Consider the following 19,467-nt stretch of genomic DNA (forward strand, 5'->3'; position numbering starts at 1 on the left):
CTGCTAAACTCATTTTCAGGCTCTCCATGCTGGGAGTAGGGGCCTTAGAGGAGCCGCCTCTTAAAGGAAGCAGCCCATCTGCCCATGTCTTTATCTGCCGTGTCACAGGTATGTGGCCTCAGACTGAGTGCCCTAACAAGTTATCAGTCGATGCTATGTAGTTAGTGCTCATCCACAAACCTTTCCTGGCTGATAAGATCTGTATGCACACTTTGAGGAACCTGGCTAGCTACTGCACCAGGAAGTGGAGCAGGGCTCCTGAGTGAGGCTCCCAGCCACCCCTGACCGCATCTTCCTGAATTAGTATAGAAAAACCTGGATACTTTGAGAGGCTGGTTGATTTATGATTCACGATTCAAGTACACATTAGCAGAGACATCCAAAGGCTAAGCATTTTCCAAAGGGGGGACAATGAGAAAAGATAAAACTCTTACATGACACACGGCAGCAAAAAAGAAATTTCTTCCCAACAGACTAAGGGATTGCAGACTGTAATTGTCTTAATTGTCCATGAAACAAGATAATCCTGGGTAATGGCTTCATCTTCGCAGTACCAAAGATAGCTGTGACCAGCGAAAGACGCTTGCCCCTTTCCCAGTTGTTAAAAACAAAAAACAAAAAACTCTGATGCTATTTACCAAGCTCCAAAAGTTAGCTCATGTGGAATAAAGTTAATTAAAAACTCTTCTGCCCTCTGCCCTTTTTATTTGAAACTGCTTGGATGACATACGTGTTTCGTGCACATTCCCTTGTATGGAACGTTTCTTTGCACAATTTCTTAAACCTATATAACCTTCTGATCTCTCATGTTTGGATATCGTAAGTCCAAAGGTAGCTGCAGATAGTGAAGAAGGCAGATGGTACTGGAAATATTTTTATCCTGACCCACTAAAATAAGAAATCATGTTAAATCACCAGAGGCAAGTCACAACACTGAAATGAAGTGTGATGGTTTAACTGTGGCTGTCAACCTGGTAAGAGTTAGAATCACCCAGGAGATACATCTGTGTGTGTGTCTATGAGGGTTTTCAAATGGGGAGCGTTTCTGGGTGTGACAGCTAGTTTTTTATCCACCTGACATCTCAGTTGAGAAAGTTCCCCATCAGACTGGCCCATAGGTGAGTCTGTGAAGGCGTTTACTTGGTTAATGGTTGATGTTAGAGGACTCAGTCCACTGTGGGCTGTGCCACCCCTAAGCAGGTGGCCTTCTTTCATGGCCTCTGCTTTAGTCCCGCCTCTAGGGAATCAATTTGGTGCCTTCTCAGAAAACTGGAACTAGTGTTACCTCAAGACCCAGCCAGACCACTCCTGTGTATATACCTGAAAGATGTTCCACTATTCAACAAGGACACTTGCTCCACTATGTTCATAGCACCTTTATTCAGTATAGCCAGAATCTGGAAACAACCGAGGTGTCCCTCAACTGGGGAATGGATACAGAAATTGTGGTACATTTACACAGCGGGAATACTACTCAGCTATTTTTAAAAACAAAAAAATCATGGAATTTGCAGGCAACTGGATGGACCTAGAAAAGATCATCTTGAGGGAGGTATCCCAGAAGCAGAAAGACATGTATGGTATATACTCATTTAAAATGGATATTAGCCATATAATATAGGATAACCATACTAAAATCCACACACCTAAAGAAGCTAAACCATCCTGCCTCTGTGTTCCTGCTCTGACTTCCTTGGATGATGGACTGTAAGCTGTAAACTGAAGTAAACTCCTTCCTCCTGCGTTGCTTTTGGTCTTAGTGTTTATCACAGCAGCAGAAACCTAATGAGGACAGGTGAGCCAACCAACCTGGCAGAATGTGGTGGCCACATTGCCTGAGCTGGAATCCAAGGCTTAATGAAAAGGAGAAATCTAAGGGTGCAAAGATGACTCAGTGGTTAAGAGCACTAGCTGCTCTTGCAGAAGACCAAAGTTGTTTCCATTCTCTACTTGGAAGCAAAGAGGCACCGTCAATTCCTTCCCTTTTCTTCCTCTCTCTCTCTCTCTCTCTCTCTCTCTCTCTCTCTCTCTCTCTCACACACACACACACACACACACACAGTTGTGGAGGCTTTGACTACAAATACCTGGAAGTTTTCTGGGCACATCTACGACATTTTAAGGATATGAATATTTAAAGGGAGCGTACCCACAAGAACTTCTGCAATTCCACACTACAGATAAAAAAGTAAAGCCAGAAAACTGGGCAATTCCACAAAAAGCTAAATAGAATTACCGTGTGAGCCGTAAGTTCTGCTCCTAGGAATATGACTATAAATACTGAAATCAGTCATTCACAGGTGTCCGTCCAGTAACGCTCACTACAGCATCGCATACAACAGCCAAGAGGTAGAGGCGACCCAAGCATCCATCAAAGGTGAGAGATGAACATAACACAGTCCCGAAACTAAGTCCAACTCAAGATGTTCCAAGACAAGAATGTGGAAAAGGCTCTAGAGGGGCGGGAGGGAAACAAGCTGGGGCAGGCAGGAGCGACAGATGCATCACATACATCTACGACATTGCTGAGGAGCAAATCTAATCAATAAAGAGGGAAATCAAAAGGCATACACATGCGGCAACATCAAACACAACTATGTCAGGCAGAAGAGTCGAGATTCAGAAAGATGAATGAATGATTACCCTTCCAGGAAATATTCAAAACAGGTGACCCCACCCCCAACGCAAACAGTAGGAAAGGGGTTGCCCCAGCTGGAGGGAATGGGGCAATGAGGAGCTAATGCTCAGGGCGCCTGAGTTCCTGCTGATGAGGCACTGTGGAAACAGGCATGGGGATGCTACAGTATTTTGATGAGAGTGCCACTGAGCGGCCCAAGGCGAGCAGCCTCAGCGGCACGCTGCATGCGCCACGCTGCATGCGCCACGCTTTGCCATGAGTAACCGTCATCAAAGAGAGAAGGGCAATGACAGTAAGGGAGAAAAAAAAGAAGTTTACGAGGTATAGATGAAAAAGAGAAACGACAGGAAATTTTAAAGAATGAGGAGAAACCAGAGCGGAGCAAAATGGGCAAAGGGGTGTTCAAGACGACCATGGAATCAGCTCTGAAGAGGGTGCTGGACCCAAATGCTAGAGCTGGAAGATGTGGATAGACTTGTGCCCTCAAGTCTGAGCCTACCCTGACAGAGCCCCTGCTCGTCCGGTCCAGTGAGGGAGCTTCCCTCCAACAGTGGCTGCTAGGCCCTCACACCGAGCCCCACCCTTTCCTAGCTCCTCCCTCTCCCCAGGGGTTCCTCCCAGCCCTAGGTCCTGGGAAACCAGATCACTACAGCAGCCTGGCTCTCCCCAGCCCCCACAAAACCAACAGCAACTCTGAAGACCTTGGGGGCTACAGAAAGTAACCCCCAACAAGGTTCTATAATATATTCATGGGTCCTGATAGGCAAGAGTACTCAAAGTACATCTTTAGTACTCTGAAATGAAAGCAAGAATTAGATCTGGCCTAAAAATCCAAGCCTTTCAATTTGCGTTCAACTCTCTTGTGAACAAACTCACTGATTTAGCTGTTGGAAGAAACCCAGGCACCTTTAAAGGCAGACTGGGACCAATCATGACGCGGTGACTCCTGTCAGATGGTGGTGCTGGGGGTAGCAGCGTGGGGCTGTCCGTTTCCTCCCTTGCATGAATTGGCTGGTGAACATCCCAAGCCATTCCCTGACAAACATGGGCAAACTGACTCCATGTCCCATCCCTAAGCCTGGGATGGCAAGGAAAGAAAGGAGCTGGGAACATTTGTCTTCAGTCTTCCCCACCCACCGGGCAAGGACAACCAAGCAGCCGTGCATTCAGCAAGACTGATAGCCACCACACCACAGTGGGGTCTTTCTGCAACCTATGCTCAAGGCCAGGTTGCCTGCAGCCAGGTGGGTCCTTCACACCAGTCTTCACATCAATCTTCTAGCTCAGATCGCACCACTGGTAGTCCCTGAAAGACTATCACGATGCTAAGAGGGATCAAGAAAATAGCTAACAGATCTCAAACTGCATGACAGGCAGGAACTCCGAGACAGTTATAAGAGCTGTTCTGCATTCACTTAGCAAACCGTTCCCTTGGGCCTACCAGCTCTCTGATTCTCTTTAATCCTGGGAACTGGATTCACCCACTGAGGTAAAATAACCCACATTTGGTCCATCTGCTGATGCACAGTCACAGGTCAAGTTACACTTTTTGAGAGCCTGGCTATTAACTTATTACGATGGAGGAGAAACATCCTTTTCATCATCCTTTCCGTGGCATGAACTGAATCCACAGGAGTGTTAGGTAAGGCAAGATCTGAAGTGAAGGCGCAAACACAGCCTTCCCGAGGAGGGAAGGTCACTGTGGAGGCAGCTGGAAACCGTAAGCTGAGCACTGGTGCGTCCCGTGTGGATCCGAGGTGCCGCTTGCTATGTCTGTGGCCTTGAGCAAGTTAGTTAAAGTTTACGACCCTCGGTTTCCTCGGCTATAAAAACGGGCATAATGGCACCTACCTCGCAGGCTCCCAGGGATTACGACAGGACGCACAGAGCTCGCTTACATCGGGGCCTGGCACACAGCGAAGTTCAGCAACTCTCTGCAGCCCACCGCTCAGAGACAGGCAACACAGGCTTCTCGCTTGTGACTGATTTTCTCTGTGAAAGAGGTATCAGCAAATCGAAATTCTGATAGGACGTTTATTTTACTTTCTGGCAGTTTCTCTCAGGGCAGGTTTGGGAGCTGTGACTACAATACTTCCCAGCTTTCGCTGTGCTGACTGAAGAGGAAAGCAATTCTCACCTGCAGATATCATCATGAAAGACCCAAATGAAAATCAAGTAAAAGAACAAAGCTTCAATTTATCTCATTAGGGAGAGTCAAATCAAGTTATTGAAATACACAGCAGAGCAAGCCAGGTTCTTAGTTCGCACATCAGCTTGGTGACTGGAGGCTCCAGACACTATGCTTTTGGTGACTTCAAAATATTTTCCACAATGTGCTATACCGATCACTTCCTCTGTGGTGTCTGATTTTGTGGTCTCACACAAAAACATGAAAAGGAACTTTGAAAATTTCCTGCCTGGCAGTTCTAGAATTATCTACAAGCCAAGAATCAAATTTAAGAATTTGTCAAAAGTAAGCAAAACTCTCCTAGACATGTGACGATTTGTTCAATTATGTGATCTTCAAATCAGGCAACACAACGGTCTCGTAACAGTCAAATATGCCTGGACCCCAAGACAAAGCCGGAAAGAGCAAAATCCTTTGTGACAAAAAGCAGCAAAACATTCCAAACAAGCAAGGACAATATCACCTTTCACCACCACCTGATGGTGGGCAACCCCACAAGGAGAATTTACTTCCATCTCCCAGAGGAAAGTATCTTTGGGTTCCTTTTCGGAGAAGATGGGAACCGATCCACAGATTACCTCAGAGCTGGGGTCTGAGGGCCTGAACGAGGCAGCCACGTGACTGACCTATCCAGCATGCTCAACACATGTGCTTAGAGGCAAACATGGTGAGGTGTCCCACATATTAGCAAACATTACATCATTAAGCAAAAAATTAGCTGGAAACGAAGGGAGCCTAAAAATTGACTAGGAGTTTGGGTGCTCTAAATGGCTAATACGGCCATTTTTCACCTGAAGCCCTCTCCAAATGCAGTTTTGCTATTAAGTAAAACCCAAAGAAAGGTAATCAATTCCAACTAAAAAGCACTTATCCTGAAGACGGTGTGCGTGAGGCACTTCAAACTCCTGGCTGTCTGCCAAAGCCAGACAACAGCCATCAATGTTCCTGCCTATCCAAGGAGCACAGGGGCCATGCATAATTGACTAGAAGATGGGCTAAAACTGTGCCCAATCAGTGTGTGATCAAAAACGCGTGGAATATTCAGCGCCACTTGATTACACGAGCCTCCGTCCTTTCACTCTCCTCTCGAAATCTCTTCAAGGTCCACAGTGCTGTAATAAGATCATTACTGTCAAGCGGTACGAATCGTGGGCAATGAGTCTTGGGATGGGAGTCATACTTCACAAGCTCCCCTGGTCTCTCTCTCTCTCTCTCCCTTTTTGTGTTTTACTGCATGCAGAGGCAGCGGGGCGACGGGGTGGCGGGTAATGATCACATCACTGTGTGGTAACTAGAAAGGCACTTTTAAGAAAAAGCAGAGAGAAATCAGCTTAAGAGAAACTAAAACATTTCCCTTTGCTTTTCCCCCCTTAAAAAATTAAATAGAATTAAACTGCGTGCAGTAGGCGCTCTTCATGAACTCTGATATAAAGTCATTGCATGTAACCATTTGATAGATTTTCATATTTCACAAAGCCCATTACCCCACAGAAAAATGGCCAATTTTCTCCATGTCCTGCGTACTGAAGAAGCCCCAGTTAAGTTGTGCGTGTGCGTGGCAATGCCTGCTGAAGTTTCCACTGTCCTCCCTTCTTTCTGGCCCATGGCTTCCTACCGGGTGCTTCTTATTTGTCTGAGATGAGAAGAGGGTGCGGCTGAGGGGCACGGAGAGCTAAACACAGCTCACCTGCAATCACAGCTTCTCTAAAGCATAAGTAACACATCTCAGTAAAACAAGAGGTCGCCGTGCCTGGAACTGGAGCTAGAGCAGGCAGGTCTTTTGATCAATACTCAAATTAGCAAAGCTGGACTCCTATGAGTGACAGAAGGCTCAACCAATCACACCCGGCCTCCTGCTAACTTCAAACTGTCCTTGAAATGCTTCATCCAAAACAACAAAACAAACAAGGATTATCATCCTGAAGGTAAACACAGAAACTGGTTATGTTTCTGAAGAAACTGCAAGAGAGACTGCTCCCATAAATCAATCAGTCGGTGTCTAATCCTGTATGTTCTAATCTCCAGCAAAGCAGCTGACCACATCAGGGCAAACACACAAGAAATGTTTGCAGAAGAAGCCAGGAGGGGATCCCTTTGGGAAGGAGTGTGTGCAAGTCAAGAGCAGAGAGGGTAAGGGCCCTGCTAAGCACAGCTGTGCTGCAAAGAGACACAAGTGGATGGGGACGAGGTACCTCTAGGGTCTATGCCCAAGCAAATGATCAGGCACAAAGCCAAATACAGACGTCACCCTGACCCAGAGTCCTAACAGCCTCTGACATCAGCCCCCATCTGTGTCTGGAGTATATCACTGCTTTATGAGCTGGGGAACATTACTGTGTTGTCTGCGTTTGTGAAACAGAAGAACCCCTCATCTTGACTATCCACATGGATGACAAGGTTCAGTAGCCCAGTGTCGAATTGTTGGTGTCTGAGGATGTATTTGACAATGGATCCTGTGATTTGGGAAGGGACCATCGTGGTCTGTCAAAAGCTGCAGACCTGAGAGAAGCTGCCTATCAGTCAGGGCAAGATGACCGGCAGGGAGGAGGTGGTAACTAGAGGGTGCCACCACGACAACCAGCTCTGACTCAACCCTAGATAGGACCACAGTCACGGGGGTCACAACTTCACCACTGAGTTAAGTGACAGCCAGAGCGTGTGAAGACTTCCAGGCAGATCCTAACTGTGGAAAGCCAGCAGACCCCGGGGCACCTAGCGGGGCAGAGGAAAACATGTTATCACTGGTTCTTTGGAGGGATGCTGGACCGACAGAGCCTCCTCAGGCAGGAAGAGCACCTCCAAGTTCAGGTGCACAGCGACGTGTGGAGGCCTGTTGCATATCTGGATTCCGAAGTGAAGTCTTGCAACTCGTGTTTGGCAAAGGTGACTTTATTGTGTCTGTCACATCACTCTCCTCAGGACACTGAAAAGATTCTAAAGCCACTTCCTAGGACTGATCTCATTTTCACTTGACTGAATTCCCCTATTTTAGGAGAGTAGACATTTCATGCCCTATCAAATGCAATGGGGATACTCGGTCCCTTTGTGGAGTCTCCCAGACAACTAGGATGTTGGGGTACCAGTGGCATGCCACCAGCCATTGTCTTCCACTGTCTCCATCACTGTTCTCTGGTTCAGGGCAGGGACCCCTCATCTAGGTCCCACACAGTATCAACCACAGCACTTGGCATTCAGTAGGTGCTCAATGCACTTTTATGGTCCTGAAGCTAACCCCGTTAAGTTTGTGTGGACTTAGGAAAGTACCAAAAATCCTCTCCAACTGGCAGGTTTGTCGTGGTGGGAATCTTCTGTTCCGGCTTCCCCTGCTGTAATCGACTCATCTTTGTTTACTTCCAACCTGCTGACTTCCACAAAGGATCTGAGAGTGCTTACAGCTTGTGTGTGTTTGTGATGGCTGGACTGTACCCTGCAGGAAGGCTTTCGAGTCAACTGTGCCCAACATACAATGTCAACGTCTGGAGCAAGCTCTCAGCCCTACTCAGTTTCAGCAGGTTTGTTCTCTGGGAATCTGGACTGCCTGCCTGAGGACTCTCTTTGGAAAGCTAATCTGGTGTGTGGGTAGCGAGTGCGTCAGGGTCCTGGATCTCCTAGAACCCACAGCTCAAGGGTGCTGAGATGCCACCAGAGCCTGGCGGCCTTAGGCACAGAGTCAAAACTACTACATTTCTGTGTTATCTTTGGGAAGATGGAGGGATTCTTGGTTTTTGACATTTTCTGTACATCTCAATGACTTGGGACATCCCCAACCCCAACACACACAGACACACAGGCCCTAGGGAAAGTTCAGGATCTCATGGCAGGCAAATGCCTGCCAGCTATGCAGCCTCCATCCTACGGAGACTTCACAATCCCCTTCCTTTCAGGGCAGAAGCCAAAATCAGAGCAAGTAGTAGACACGCAGAGGACAGGTGAGAGCGAAGAATGGGGAGTGACAAATGACAGCAAGACCGGTGGGCGCCTCTCACTAATCTACTCCCTCCCCTCCTGGCAGCATCACAACACTGCAAATCACATGTAGCCGGGAGCACAGATGTATACACCAGCTCTCCAAACTGTGCACACCCCGTAATAAGACATCCAAGAACTGACGACACTCTGACAGAAGAAACACACTGACCACCATGATGTCAGGGAGGGCCCCAGCTTACCACTGACAGCCAAAAGGACACGGCAACCAACACAGCCGAATGGCCAGAGAGGAACTAAGAGCCGCCGTGTGCCTGCAGGTTACTTGCTGCTAATCCCAGGCGGCGGGAAGGCAACCGTGCTCATGCTCTTTACATCCTCTGTAAAGGGTCCTCCAAAGCCTCAAAGACACCTATCCCAAGGTGCCCAGGCTCCAGTGCACAGGAAAAAGTGATCTCTTTATAAGTGTTATTAAGTGAGAACCAGTGTGTACTAAACCCCAAACTGAGTTCCTCATAGGCCAGATGAGGCTTCCGGCACACTTAGCCTGGGTGTGAGTGTCCCTTTGTCAGCCTAGGGAAGTACCATTCATAGTACATGTTTATGCCACAGTAAGGCTCCCACTCCCTGGGGACAGAGCAGACCTGAACTTTAATTCCTAGTGTCTCCAATGGTGCCAAATCCATTGTGTTTCTGAATGGTGGTTGCTTAATATTTGATGGGGGGGGGGGGGGAGAAGATTCATAATTTCAGGGTCTTCTCTGAGTGAAGGAAAACCAAGTGGAAGGTGACCTTTGCAACTTTGAGCTAATGAAATTTGTCAACATCTTGGGCCTCACCTCTGATTGCTTGGTGAGAGCAGCTGAGATGAGCAACTCATTTTCTACTGTAAAAGAGAGGCTTGTGGGTGACTTACCTGTCTAGGATAATCCTTTAATAGCCATTCAGGATCAACCGCTCAATGGTTCAGTAAAGGCCCAGAAAGCACCGAAGGAATGAGATGAGAAGGATGAAATAAATTCCCGTTGAGACCTTTTGCACAAAGCACCGTGAACCTGAGGGAAATGGGGGGCACGCAACACCAGGAATTCTGTAGACCCTGTTGTATAATAAGACTGGGTACATTGAGACGGATCCTGCATTTTTAAAAAAAGATCTCTGCCACACAACTTCTAGACGTGTGGACCTCTATGAAAGCCAGTGTCTTTCCGTGGAATCTGAGAAATTCAAGGAGGCCTTTCAGTATGCTCCACTCCTACATTCAAAAGCCACTTCACACACCTCAAAGCCTAGCTTTCCGCCTGACGGGAAAAGTCTAAGGCGGAAAATCAAGAGACAGTTCTGTCACCTACAGGCAATATGACCCTGGACAAGAAAGCCACTTAACCTCTCTCCCTTCAGCCTTTTCACCGTGGAAACAGGAAATTAGCACCTGATGCAAACTTGCATGAATGCTGTAAAACTAACAAGGACCACCAGACTCAGAGCCACTGGTAGAGCTCTCGGGTCGCTATCTCCTTTCAGCAATGATACATAACCTAACTGTTGGATGACAGTTAAGAAGGAATCAAAATTCAAAGACAATGCCCGGTAGAGTCGTTAAGAGACCTAGGAGCTCCTCAGCACCCAAAGCTTTCCCAGGCACACACCTGTAAGCCCCGTCCCAGGACACGGAAGATTGTAATGGCGCTCTTCCGTAGTCCTCGCCTGTGGTCTGACCAGCCCTGCACCTCACTGCAGTGCTGGGACCATTGTCTCTTAGTGCCATCTGTTTCTTACAGCTTCCTTCTAACCCAAAGTCTTCTCCGTAAGGCTTCCATGCAAGGGTCCGATGACACGATCTCAGGACCACCTAGCACCTGACGTCACCTTCCATCAACCGTACAGGCCAAACGCCCTTTACGACTATTTGTCAATGACAAGGTTCAGTTCTATCCCCACCCTTTCTAGGTTCCTCCCTGGTCCATGATTACCAGACCTAAGTGATACAACCAATTTTCTCAGTGTACGTAATTATCCTCAACAAACTCAACTCAGCTGAAGATCCAGAACACCACAAGTATTTTCAGTCAGTGTTGGTGATGGCGCAGGGAGTGGGACTGTATGGACATGAGTGGAAACAGGTGCAAAAAAGAGAGGCTGGCAGCCTCCCCTGTGCCGCCAGTGGCAAAGGTCCCAACCCCAAAGCTTTAGTTAGCAGAAATAAGAAGCCAAACCAAACCAACCAACCAAACAAAAACTCTATGTGTTTTTGAAGAAGAAACCATAGAGAAAAAGCTTATCACAAAGGACCAGCCTGTATTTCCTTCCGGCAGCTGAATCACCGCAGGACGCTAACTTTTGCTGAGTAAGAGTAGCACCATGACAGGGCGGGGAGGCTGTGGAGAGGTCCCATATGCTGTGCAGGTGTCAAGAGCAGATCTGACATGGGAGACTCCTGACACGTGGGTGCCGGGCCAGGCTGACAGCAGCGCTCAGTCTCCTGTCCGTCAGGGTGACCAGGCCCATCATGGATATGGCCGGTAGTTCATGCCTAAGTTATGGAGACATTTGGGCATGTTCCCACGTTACTCAGGGACACATGTGTTAAAGGAAATGACACACAATGGGGGAGGGTAGGTCCACTGTCTTGACTTAGCCTCACTCTCCTCCAAGCCTTCCCAGGGCAGGGTAAGGGATGGAGGTGGGTACTGCATGGGCCCACATCTTAAGACTCCATTGGTCCCTACAGTTAATTAAGAACCCAGGTAGGGGCTTGATCTCCCAAAGTCCGTTAATCACTCTGTTAATCACTACATCTGACTGTCAAATTACCATGTTGGAGCCGCCAATACCCACAAAGACATTTAAAGTTACAGTCTCTGCCCTGTAACTTACTATGTGCTCTGGATTCATTTTATTATTAACGTTTAGGTTAGCGTACAATCAACAGGTCTCAACACAGCATCTGCACACACGTGTGTCAACACTAAGTTTGTTAGGGCATCGTCTGCTCTGTGGTGGAGACTACACTGGTATTCATCTCCAGGGAAGACTTGAGTGCAAGGGAACTACAGTGGCTGTTTCTGTCAGGATTGCTGGGCACTATTTGTGAAAAAGCAACACAGTCTTTCAGCCCGCGTTTCTAACTGCAGAAATTGTGGAGGGAAACATTCCAGGAAGCCTGAGGAACAGCATGGCCATGCAGCTAGGGTTGGACACTCAGGGGGACATGCAGGGAATCCTGAGGCTCCATTAATGAACAGCACACCCCTTAGCTCTCTGTGGCTTCTGCTCTGTGGTGTATGTGAAAGACAGCATACTATGGGCTGCTTTCTTCAGGCCAGTGCAAGAGGCCCCATGGAGCAGCTGTGCGGCTAGCGGCTTCAAGTCTCAGGCCTACTGGCTACTTATACTGGGGACAGGGTGAAGGAGATGAAGAGGTGGGTAATGTACTTGGGTGACTTCTGGCTGCCATGGCTGGACTGCACCTGTCTCTGTGGGGAAGGGCATCTGCCAGGAACACCTCCTTCCTCCTACTGTGGAGAGCTGCTTGTTAAGCTGCTTTGTTATGTTTTCACCTTGGCCTTCACCTTGACAGAGAAAAGAAGTTTCACCAAACTCCTAAAAGCTTATCTGTGCGACCTTGGACCATATCCGCTATAGGGAAGTAGCTTTTGGGAAAAAAAAGTTAGGCATTTCCATGCCTTTTCTTTTTGTATTAATGTGACTTGTTTTTGCTTTGCCTCTAAATAACCATGGAATAAACCCCAAGTTGCTTCAGTCATGACTAACAGACCTCTCAAGCTGATCCCATTGTAGTGTGATTTGTCCTCAGTCCCCACTCAGGTACTGTTCCACTCTGCCAGCGGGCTCTGGCACCTTACCTCACTTCCTCTCTAGGACCCTTCGCCTGGCTTCAAAGTCCCTTTGTTAAATCTACAGTGACCAGCTTGAGCACACAATCACCTTTCCCCCTAAGATTATAGACAGAATTAGCTAATGATGGGATTTTATTTTTCTTATTCTCTTAAAAGGTTTGACGGTAGTTGTGTATTACCACCATGGGTAGGTGGACGGCAAACAGAGTAACCAACTACCTGCCAGTTATCTTCTACAGCTCAGTCTCTTGCACAGTAGATCCATGACCCCAGACTATGACCCACTGGGGACTGCAGTACTTACACAGTACTTACACTATGCTCATATATAAAAATACAACAGAGATACAGAGAACAGAGACTTTTAGTATTTTCATATAGTCATTCTCCAGAGTGTCACTATCCGCTTAGTTTATCACCGAAATGCACTGTTAGAAAGCTTGATTTTAAAGACTTCCACTGGAGTTGACTTAACTTTCATTAAAAATAAAATCAGTAAATGCATTTTGGCTTGGGTTTGGGACAGAATTGCCAACAATTTCTGAAGTAGCCTACACACACTCTTATTTTATAGTACATATTTATGCAAAGTGGTGTTCCCAGCTCTGATGATTATAAAATCAAAACATTGATCAAGTCTGAAAAATGTTGAAGATGCTCTATGTCCTGTGGTACCCAGCAGAATTTTGCATAATTCTTTATGCAAAAATAGAGAAGCATCCATGTCATGTGCTTGTCTCCTAAAATGATTTGTGTACGTGTGTGTACATGCTTGTGTGTGCACACACACATGCCTGCACACCAAAAAGATGTATATGCTAGTGGACCTGGAGGTCAGAAAGGCCACTGGATCCCCTGGAGCCGGTGCTGCAGGTGGCCGCTAGTCATCAAACATGGGTGCTGGGAACTGAACTCTGGTCCCCTGGAAGAACGGCAGGTGCTCTTAGCCACTAGGCCATCTCTGCAGCCCCACTTTTGTCTTTAATGAATGGTAGAGGTTATATATCTGCAAAAATCATTACATAGATCTGAAAACCTATTTTGTATTTCTTTACCTGGGACCACAAAAAAACTTTTTCAAGTGGAAATGGGTCTCAGAAAAGGTTAAGAAGCCCTGTGCTGAGGCCCTGTCTGTGTCTAAGATCGCAGTGACGAAACAGGAGGCCATGAGCAGAGGGTGCCCGAGGGAACAGTAGTAAGTGCTGTGCAGGAGAAATAGGAAACATTTCTTTTTTAAAAAGGATTTATTTTTATTTTATGTGCACTGCTGCTTTGACTTCATGTATTTCTATGTGAGGTTGTCAGAGGCCCTAGAACTAGAGTTGCAGACAGTTGTGAGCTGCCATGTGGGTGCTAAGAACTGAACTTGGGTCCTCTGGAAGAGCAGAGAGTGCTTCTTAACCACTGAGCCATCTCTCCAGTCCCCAGAAACAGAGGTTCACAACTCAACAGGGCTGTCAACGTGCTTGCTAGACTTCACACAACTGTTATTTAAGGAATAAATAGTCCCGACAATTACAAGTGTTGCTTCAGTGGTAGGATAATAACACACAATCTCACTCCAGATGTACACACTGTGTGATGTGCACATTCTGCTGAGGCTGAGGCAGGAGGATAGCGAGCTTAAGGCTAGGTGAGGCTCCCAGTGAGACCCAGACTCAAAACAAAAACAAAAAAAAAAGTTAAAATGTGGGGAAGACATTGCTTTAGGCTAGCAGAATAAAGGCCTCATGAAAACGACACACTGGCAGTGGGGCAGGTTGACATTTTCCTGGGGAAAATGACACAGATGACTTTATTAGATCTCACTTTCTATTGGAAACTGTCAGTGAACTGTGGGCTGTCCCAGCAGACCCATTTGAAACTTCCGGACGTGTGCTGCCCACTCATCCATCCTCTCTTGAGACACTGTTGTGATGTGGAGGGCACAGGACAACTCTGGGCTTCATTCCTCAAGCACTGTATACCTTTTTTTTGGGGTGGTGTGGGGGGGGAGAAAGGGTTGGAAGCAGGGTCTCTCACTGGCTTGGAACTTGGTGGAGTAGGTTGGCCAGCCAGTGAGTTCCAGAGATCTGCCCATCTCCACCTCCTTGGTGCTAGGAATGCAGATACATACCCATCATGCTTGGCTGGCTTAGGTGTGCTCTGGGGGGGGCTCAAAGTCAGGTCCCTGTGTTTGGAAGGTAAGCACTAACAGAGCTACCCTTCAAAGCTGCTGTCTTTCTGTCTGCTGGAACACATCCACTCTGTCCCAGCTTGATGGTACACTACTCCATAGCACCTGCAGATGCCTGTGAGCTTAGAAAGTCAGCAAAGGAATGTGGAAACATTCCTTCCAACTCCCCATTGGCTGAATGTGGTCCTGCTGGCTTGATCTTGCAGTGTTTACGTACAGATCACGTGTGGGTAACTGAAATGCATGTAAGCAGCTGTAGAGGGGGCGGACCATCAGTTGTGTTACGACATTAAGAACAAACACCAACTGGAAACTTGTGACACGCTCTGAGACACTTATCTGTTACATGACATGCACTTTAAGACACTCGCTAGGAAAAATCTTGCTTGGGATCCCAGGCCAGAGGTTGGGACAGGTAGCAATGATACCATACCTCGTCCCAATGTCTCCTTGGAGCAGGTTGGAGCTGACAGCAGCTGGCTGGTGGCTCTTGATGAGGTCTCAATAATTCTCAGCATTTGTGTAGAACCTTATCTAGTGGGAAGAGTGGTGGCATCTAGCTCGATGCCTACACCTTTCACTGCTGCTGTCCATGGTTGCTGACATGGCACAATGTCCTTACTTAACCCCAAATAAGAAAACTGGTCTTCCATGTCTAACCTTGCCAGCACGAAGCTGCAGGAGACAAAACCAGATGAACCTTGGTGAAGGGGAGGAGCTTTGGGCTCCACAGGGAATCCCAAACTGCAAGGCTCTCAGCCTCCTCATGACACCAAAGACAACACTGCCCACCTCACAAATGTGCCGTGGGCTCGCAAAGCCACTTTCTCCACTGGGAGTAGCATCTTGCATTCCACAGTTCTGAACACTCTAACTGGGGGAATATTCAGGAAAAAGCTCTACAGATGGAAAGAGAAAGGATCTGGGTAACAAGGTAGTTTCTAAGTGGAAACCTTTGCTCACAACAGAACTCTGCTTTTGTCCATCTCACTAACAAGACTTGGTGTTCATATAACAACGTTTTGAAAGTTTGGTTTTCTTTTGAGTATTTCTGCAGTTAGTTGCATTCATACCTCTCATTTGTGTGTGTGGCATGTGTGTGTGTGTATGCGCGCGCACACACACATATCTTCACATGTATGTGTGGAATAAAAACATCTAACTCCAGTAGCAGGAACCACTTTAGAAAGCCCACATCTGACCATATGGTAGACAGAGAGAGGACTTTACAAGCCTTTTCTACATTGTAGGCGCTCACCCTGGGAGCCCGGGGCACCTTACCTTCAGCAGTGCCCGAGAGCCCATCAGCCTTGAAGTTGCTGGTACTTTTCTTCCTCCGGTGCTTCTTTCTGTTGGCGTGGGGGGAGGGGGGCGGGTCAAGCTTGGGGCTGGTGCTGCTGGAGATACTTGGGCTGGAACACACGGAGTCACCCAGCCCCGTGTCTGTGGCCGAACCGGAAAAGGCAAAAGAACGCAAAGGTGAGCTTGGAGCAAAGAGCAAAGGAAAGGAGGCAGAAGCTACCCAAGCAATGTCCTCCAGCGTGACACACGAGGCCTTTCCTGAGACCCCCGCACGAGCAGGTGGCTGTGGGGGAGACACTTTCGACACGCGTACTTCCCTCTGCACAACCCGCCTCCTAGAATCCCAGGCTCACAGGCCGGCATCAGGGAGAGCTGGGAGCGTTTCTTTCCTTCCCTTACTGACCCTGAGGCGCCAGGAGTGAGGTACTGGCACCTGTCCTAAGTGGGTGTGAGACTGCACACACAGGATGAACAATTCCTGATTTTCTTCTCCCTGCAGCAGTGTCTGTGGCTTCACTTTGTAATCAGTGATAGGTAGTACAGCATGCCAGCACTCACCAACAGCCTGCAGGGGCGTCTCCAAGTCAACATCATGTAGCTGCAGGCTGAAGAGCCCCTCAAACTCCTCAGAGAGGCTTATTAAAGCACAATAAAGCCAATGGGCACATACGGTAATTTACTACAAATAAAACAATTTATTATGTACTTTATCTCTATACTGAAAAGAAGAGTGGTGCTGGCAGACTGGGGTGAGAGACAGTGCGAGGGCGGAACAGTACACGAGCAGGGCCGAGGGTGGGTGCTGCACCCCCCACTGTTCTCAGAGTCCTTTTGTCAGCAGCCAGCAGTCTTGTAACTCCCAGGCCTGCACTGGCTCCTATTCACTCTCGCCTGCTTTCTGAATACCACCACCCTCCAGGAGCTGGGATCTACCACTGAGAATCCGTGCCAAGACTGTGTTGCCACGTACGCAGCGCTGCACGGTGCCCGCCACCTTCTGTCCGTCCCTGGGCGCTCTCACCCTTCCACTTCTACCAGGCTCCAGGCTTTCCAGCTCAGGCACCCAGCTCCCCTCCCTGTGTGATTTGGACTCCAGCCTGTTTTTTTTTTTTGTTTTTTTTGTTTTGTTTTGTTTTGTTTTTTTTGCAGGCAAGCTTCAGTGGTGGTAGTGAATTTAAATGGGGCATGGTGGCACACACCTTTAATCCCAGCACTCAGGAGGCAAAGGCAAAGCAGGCAAATCTGAGAGTTCCAGGACAGACTGGTCTACATAGTAAGACCCAGGCTCACCAAAACACCAAAACCCAACCAATCAACCAGCCAGCCAGCCAGCCAACCAACCAATCAGCCAGCCAACCAACCAATCAACCAAGCAGACAGCCAGCCAACCAAAAAAACCCAAACCAAACAAAAAACCACTACCAAAACAACAAACAAAACATTCCCACAAACAGCCTGTTTTTCCAAAGCCCCCATCTACTTCCTGGGAGAGGTTGGACTCCGCCCTGAAGCTCCCCTTCTGTATGCTGTCCAAATCTTGTCATTGAGCACTTTGCTCCGTTTAAATATTTCATGCACAGATTTCAAGAAATAGCCCCTCTGACCCAGCAGGCCCACTGACGGACACCCATCCTGTCCCTACGGGACTCACTTGTCAGGCAGGGAGGCAAAGCCACTCACTGTTATTACCCAAAGACCTTTCCACGGAATCAGCTTGGCTGTTGCACCGTCCTGTAGCCTCAGTCCTGTGGCCCCTGGGACTGTAGCAGAAATTCCTTCTCCTAAGCTTCCACATTACATTTCTACTGCCAGGGTCTGTCTGTAGACACTCTACACTGGGGCTGTTAGTGGTCTAGAGCTAACCAGAGCGCTTCAGGGCACTGAAGCTTCTCTTCCCCGCAGTGTTCTGGAATGCCCAGCGTGAGTGCGTGCATGTGTGTGTGTGTGTGTGTGTGTGTGTGTGTGTGTATGGCATTGTAATTAAACTACCTTTTACTGTCCATACACCAACACCTCTCTGTGAGCACACGCATGAACTACATGGCAGATGGGACAGACTTCCACATGTGTCTAACAATTCCACCACTCTCTCTCGTCTACACCATCTTGCCCCCACTCCCATTCACTACATCATTTCTGCTGTTCTCTGAAGCAACGTTCACTAACGCCTTCCTCCTTACTGCTAGCCACAGCTGTCCTCACCAGTGCTCTGGACAGGGGCCCCTTCCGTGGACAGGCTTCTAGAGGAAGTGTCTGTCTCTCCTGCATCTGCTGTGGTTTGTTCGTGCCTCCTCAGGTGGGAAGGCACAGTGAGGCCTGCACAGAAAGGTAGGGAGGAAACCACAAAGCACGAGGAGGTGAGGGACCCACCCACAGCACCTGCCCTTCTCTGTCGCAGTAGCTTGGCTTTCTCCATGAGGAGACAAGTGTCTCTCACAGGAGTATCACTGGCTGGCTATGAGGTCAGCTTCATGGATGTAGAGTCTGCATTTTCTATCGTCAACAGGGCAGCAGCCATGGGGAATTCTGGCTGCACTTGCTGGCTTTACCGAAGGACTGACTGCCCGAGGTGCTGGCCCAGCTGGGAGGGAACTTGTGGTCCTCAATGGAGCAGCGGAGTGCAACCAACTCTGCCATATCCTTAAAAACTCACCACAGGCTTGCTTTTGTGTCCACCACCATCCTGCAAGTTTCCCAGTGTCTAGCAGCTATTTTTAGGTGAACAGCTACAGCCATGAATGGGATCTATTGACAGTGAGAAAGAATTTCCCTTACACCAAGCCTACACTTACCGAGCATGCTCTGTGAGACAGCGGCTGTCACAGAATAGAGGGTAGAACCCTGTCCCCATGGAGCCAATTTCTAAGACCTGAAAAGAATGCCTATCTGATAATTTCTTGCTTGATGCCTTCAATCAAAGACTGTTTTCTTGGGCCCTACCACTGGAGCACAGAAGGCTGAAGGGGCCTCATCTACAGCAGACACGCCAACCCCACAGATACACAGAGGGAGGAAAGAGGACTCATCCACATACAAGGACCGTGACACTTAGGGTCAGCGATTGAGACTAACAGGAAGACAGAGGTGTTACTGCGTCACGAGGAGGGTATGGTCAGAAAAAATGCAGGAGTTGTCTTACGCTCTGGAAGACATGGAAGTGCTTCTGGGTCTGACCAGTGAGGCAGAAAGCAACCCCAACACTTGTGAGTCCTTTACATGTATTCTGATTCGAGGAAAGGAGTGACTCAGCCAATGCTGTGTGCCCTGGGATCAATGGGGCTCAAGACCTTGCCACACGGCGATGGGAAGCACGAGATAACTTTGCAGGTGGGGCCAAAAGAGAAGGCAAAGTCCTCCTACCGGTCTACCTGTGTTT

At 48.1% G+C, this 19,467-nt stretch overlaps 1 protein-coding gene across 6 annotated transcripts in view; it reads right to left on the reverse strand.

The window, feature by feature from the left end:
* Positions 1-19,467, reverse strand: part of Agap1 (ArfGAP with GTPase domain, ankyrin repeat and PH domain 1) — a 431,455-nt gene that overhangs the window by 93,448 nt on the left and 318,540 nt on the right. For all 6 annotated transcript variants that reach the window (XM_055616997.1, XM_055616996.1, XM_055616995.1 and 3 more), the window contains one exon: positions 16,071-16,232. In XM_055616997.1, coding sequence (XP_055472972.1) covers positions 16,071-16,232 — 162 coding nt within the window. The remainder of the gene's footprint in view (positions 1-16,070; positions 16,233-19,467) is intronic.

Source organism: Psammomys obesus, unplaced genomic scaffold (assembly GCF_907164565.1).
Source record: "Psammomys obesus unplaced genomic scaffold, mPsaObe1.curated_primary_1811, whole genome shotgun sequence".
NCBI classification, from domain to species: domain Eukaryota; kingdom Metazoa; phylum Chordata; class Mammalia; order Rodentia; family Muridae; genus Psammomys; species Psammomys obesus.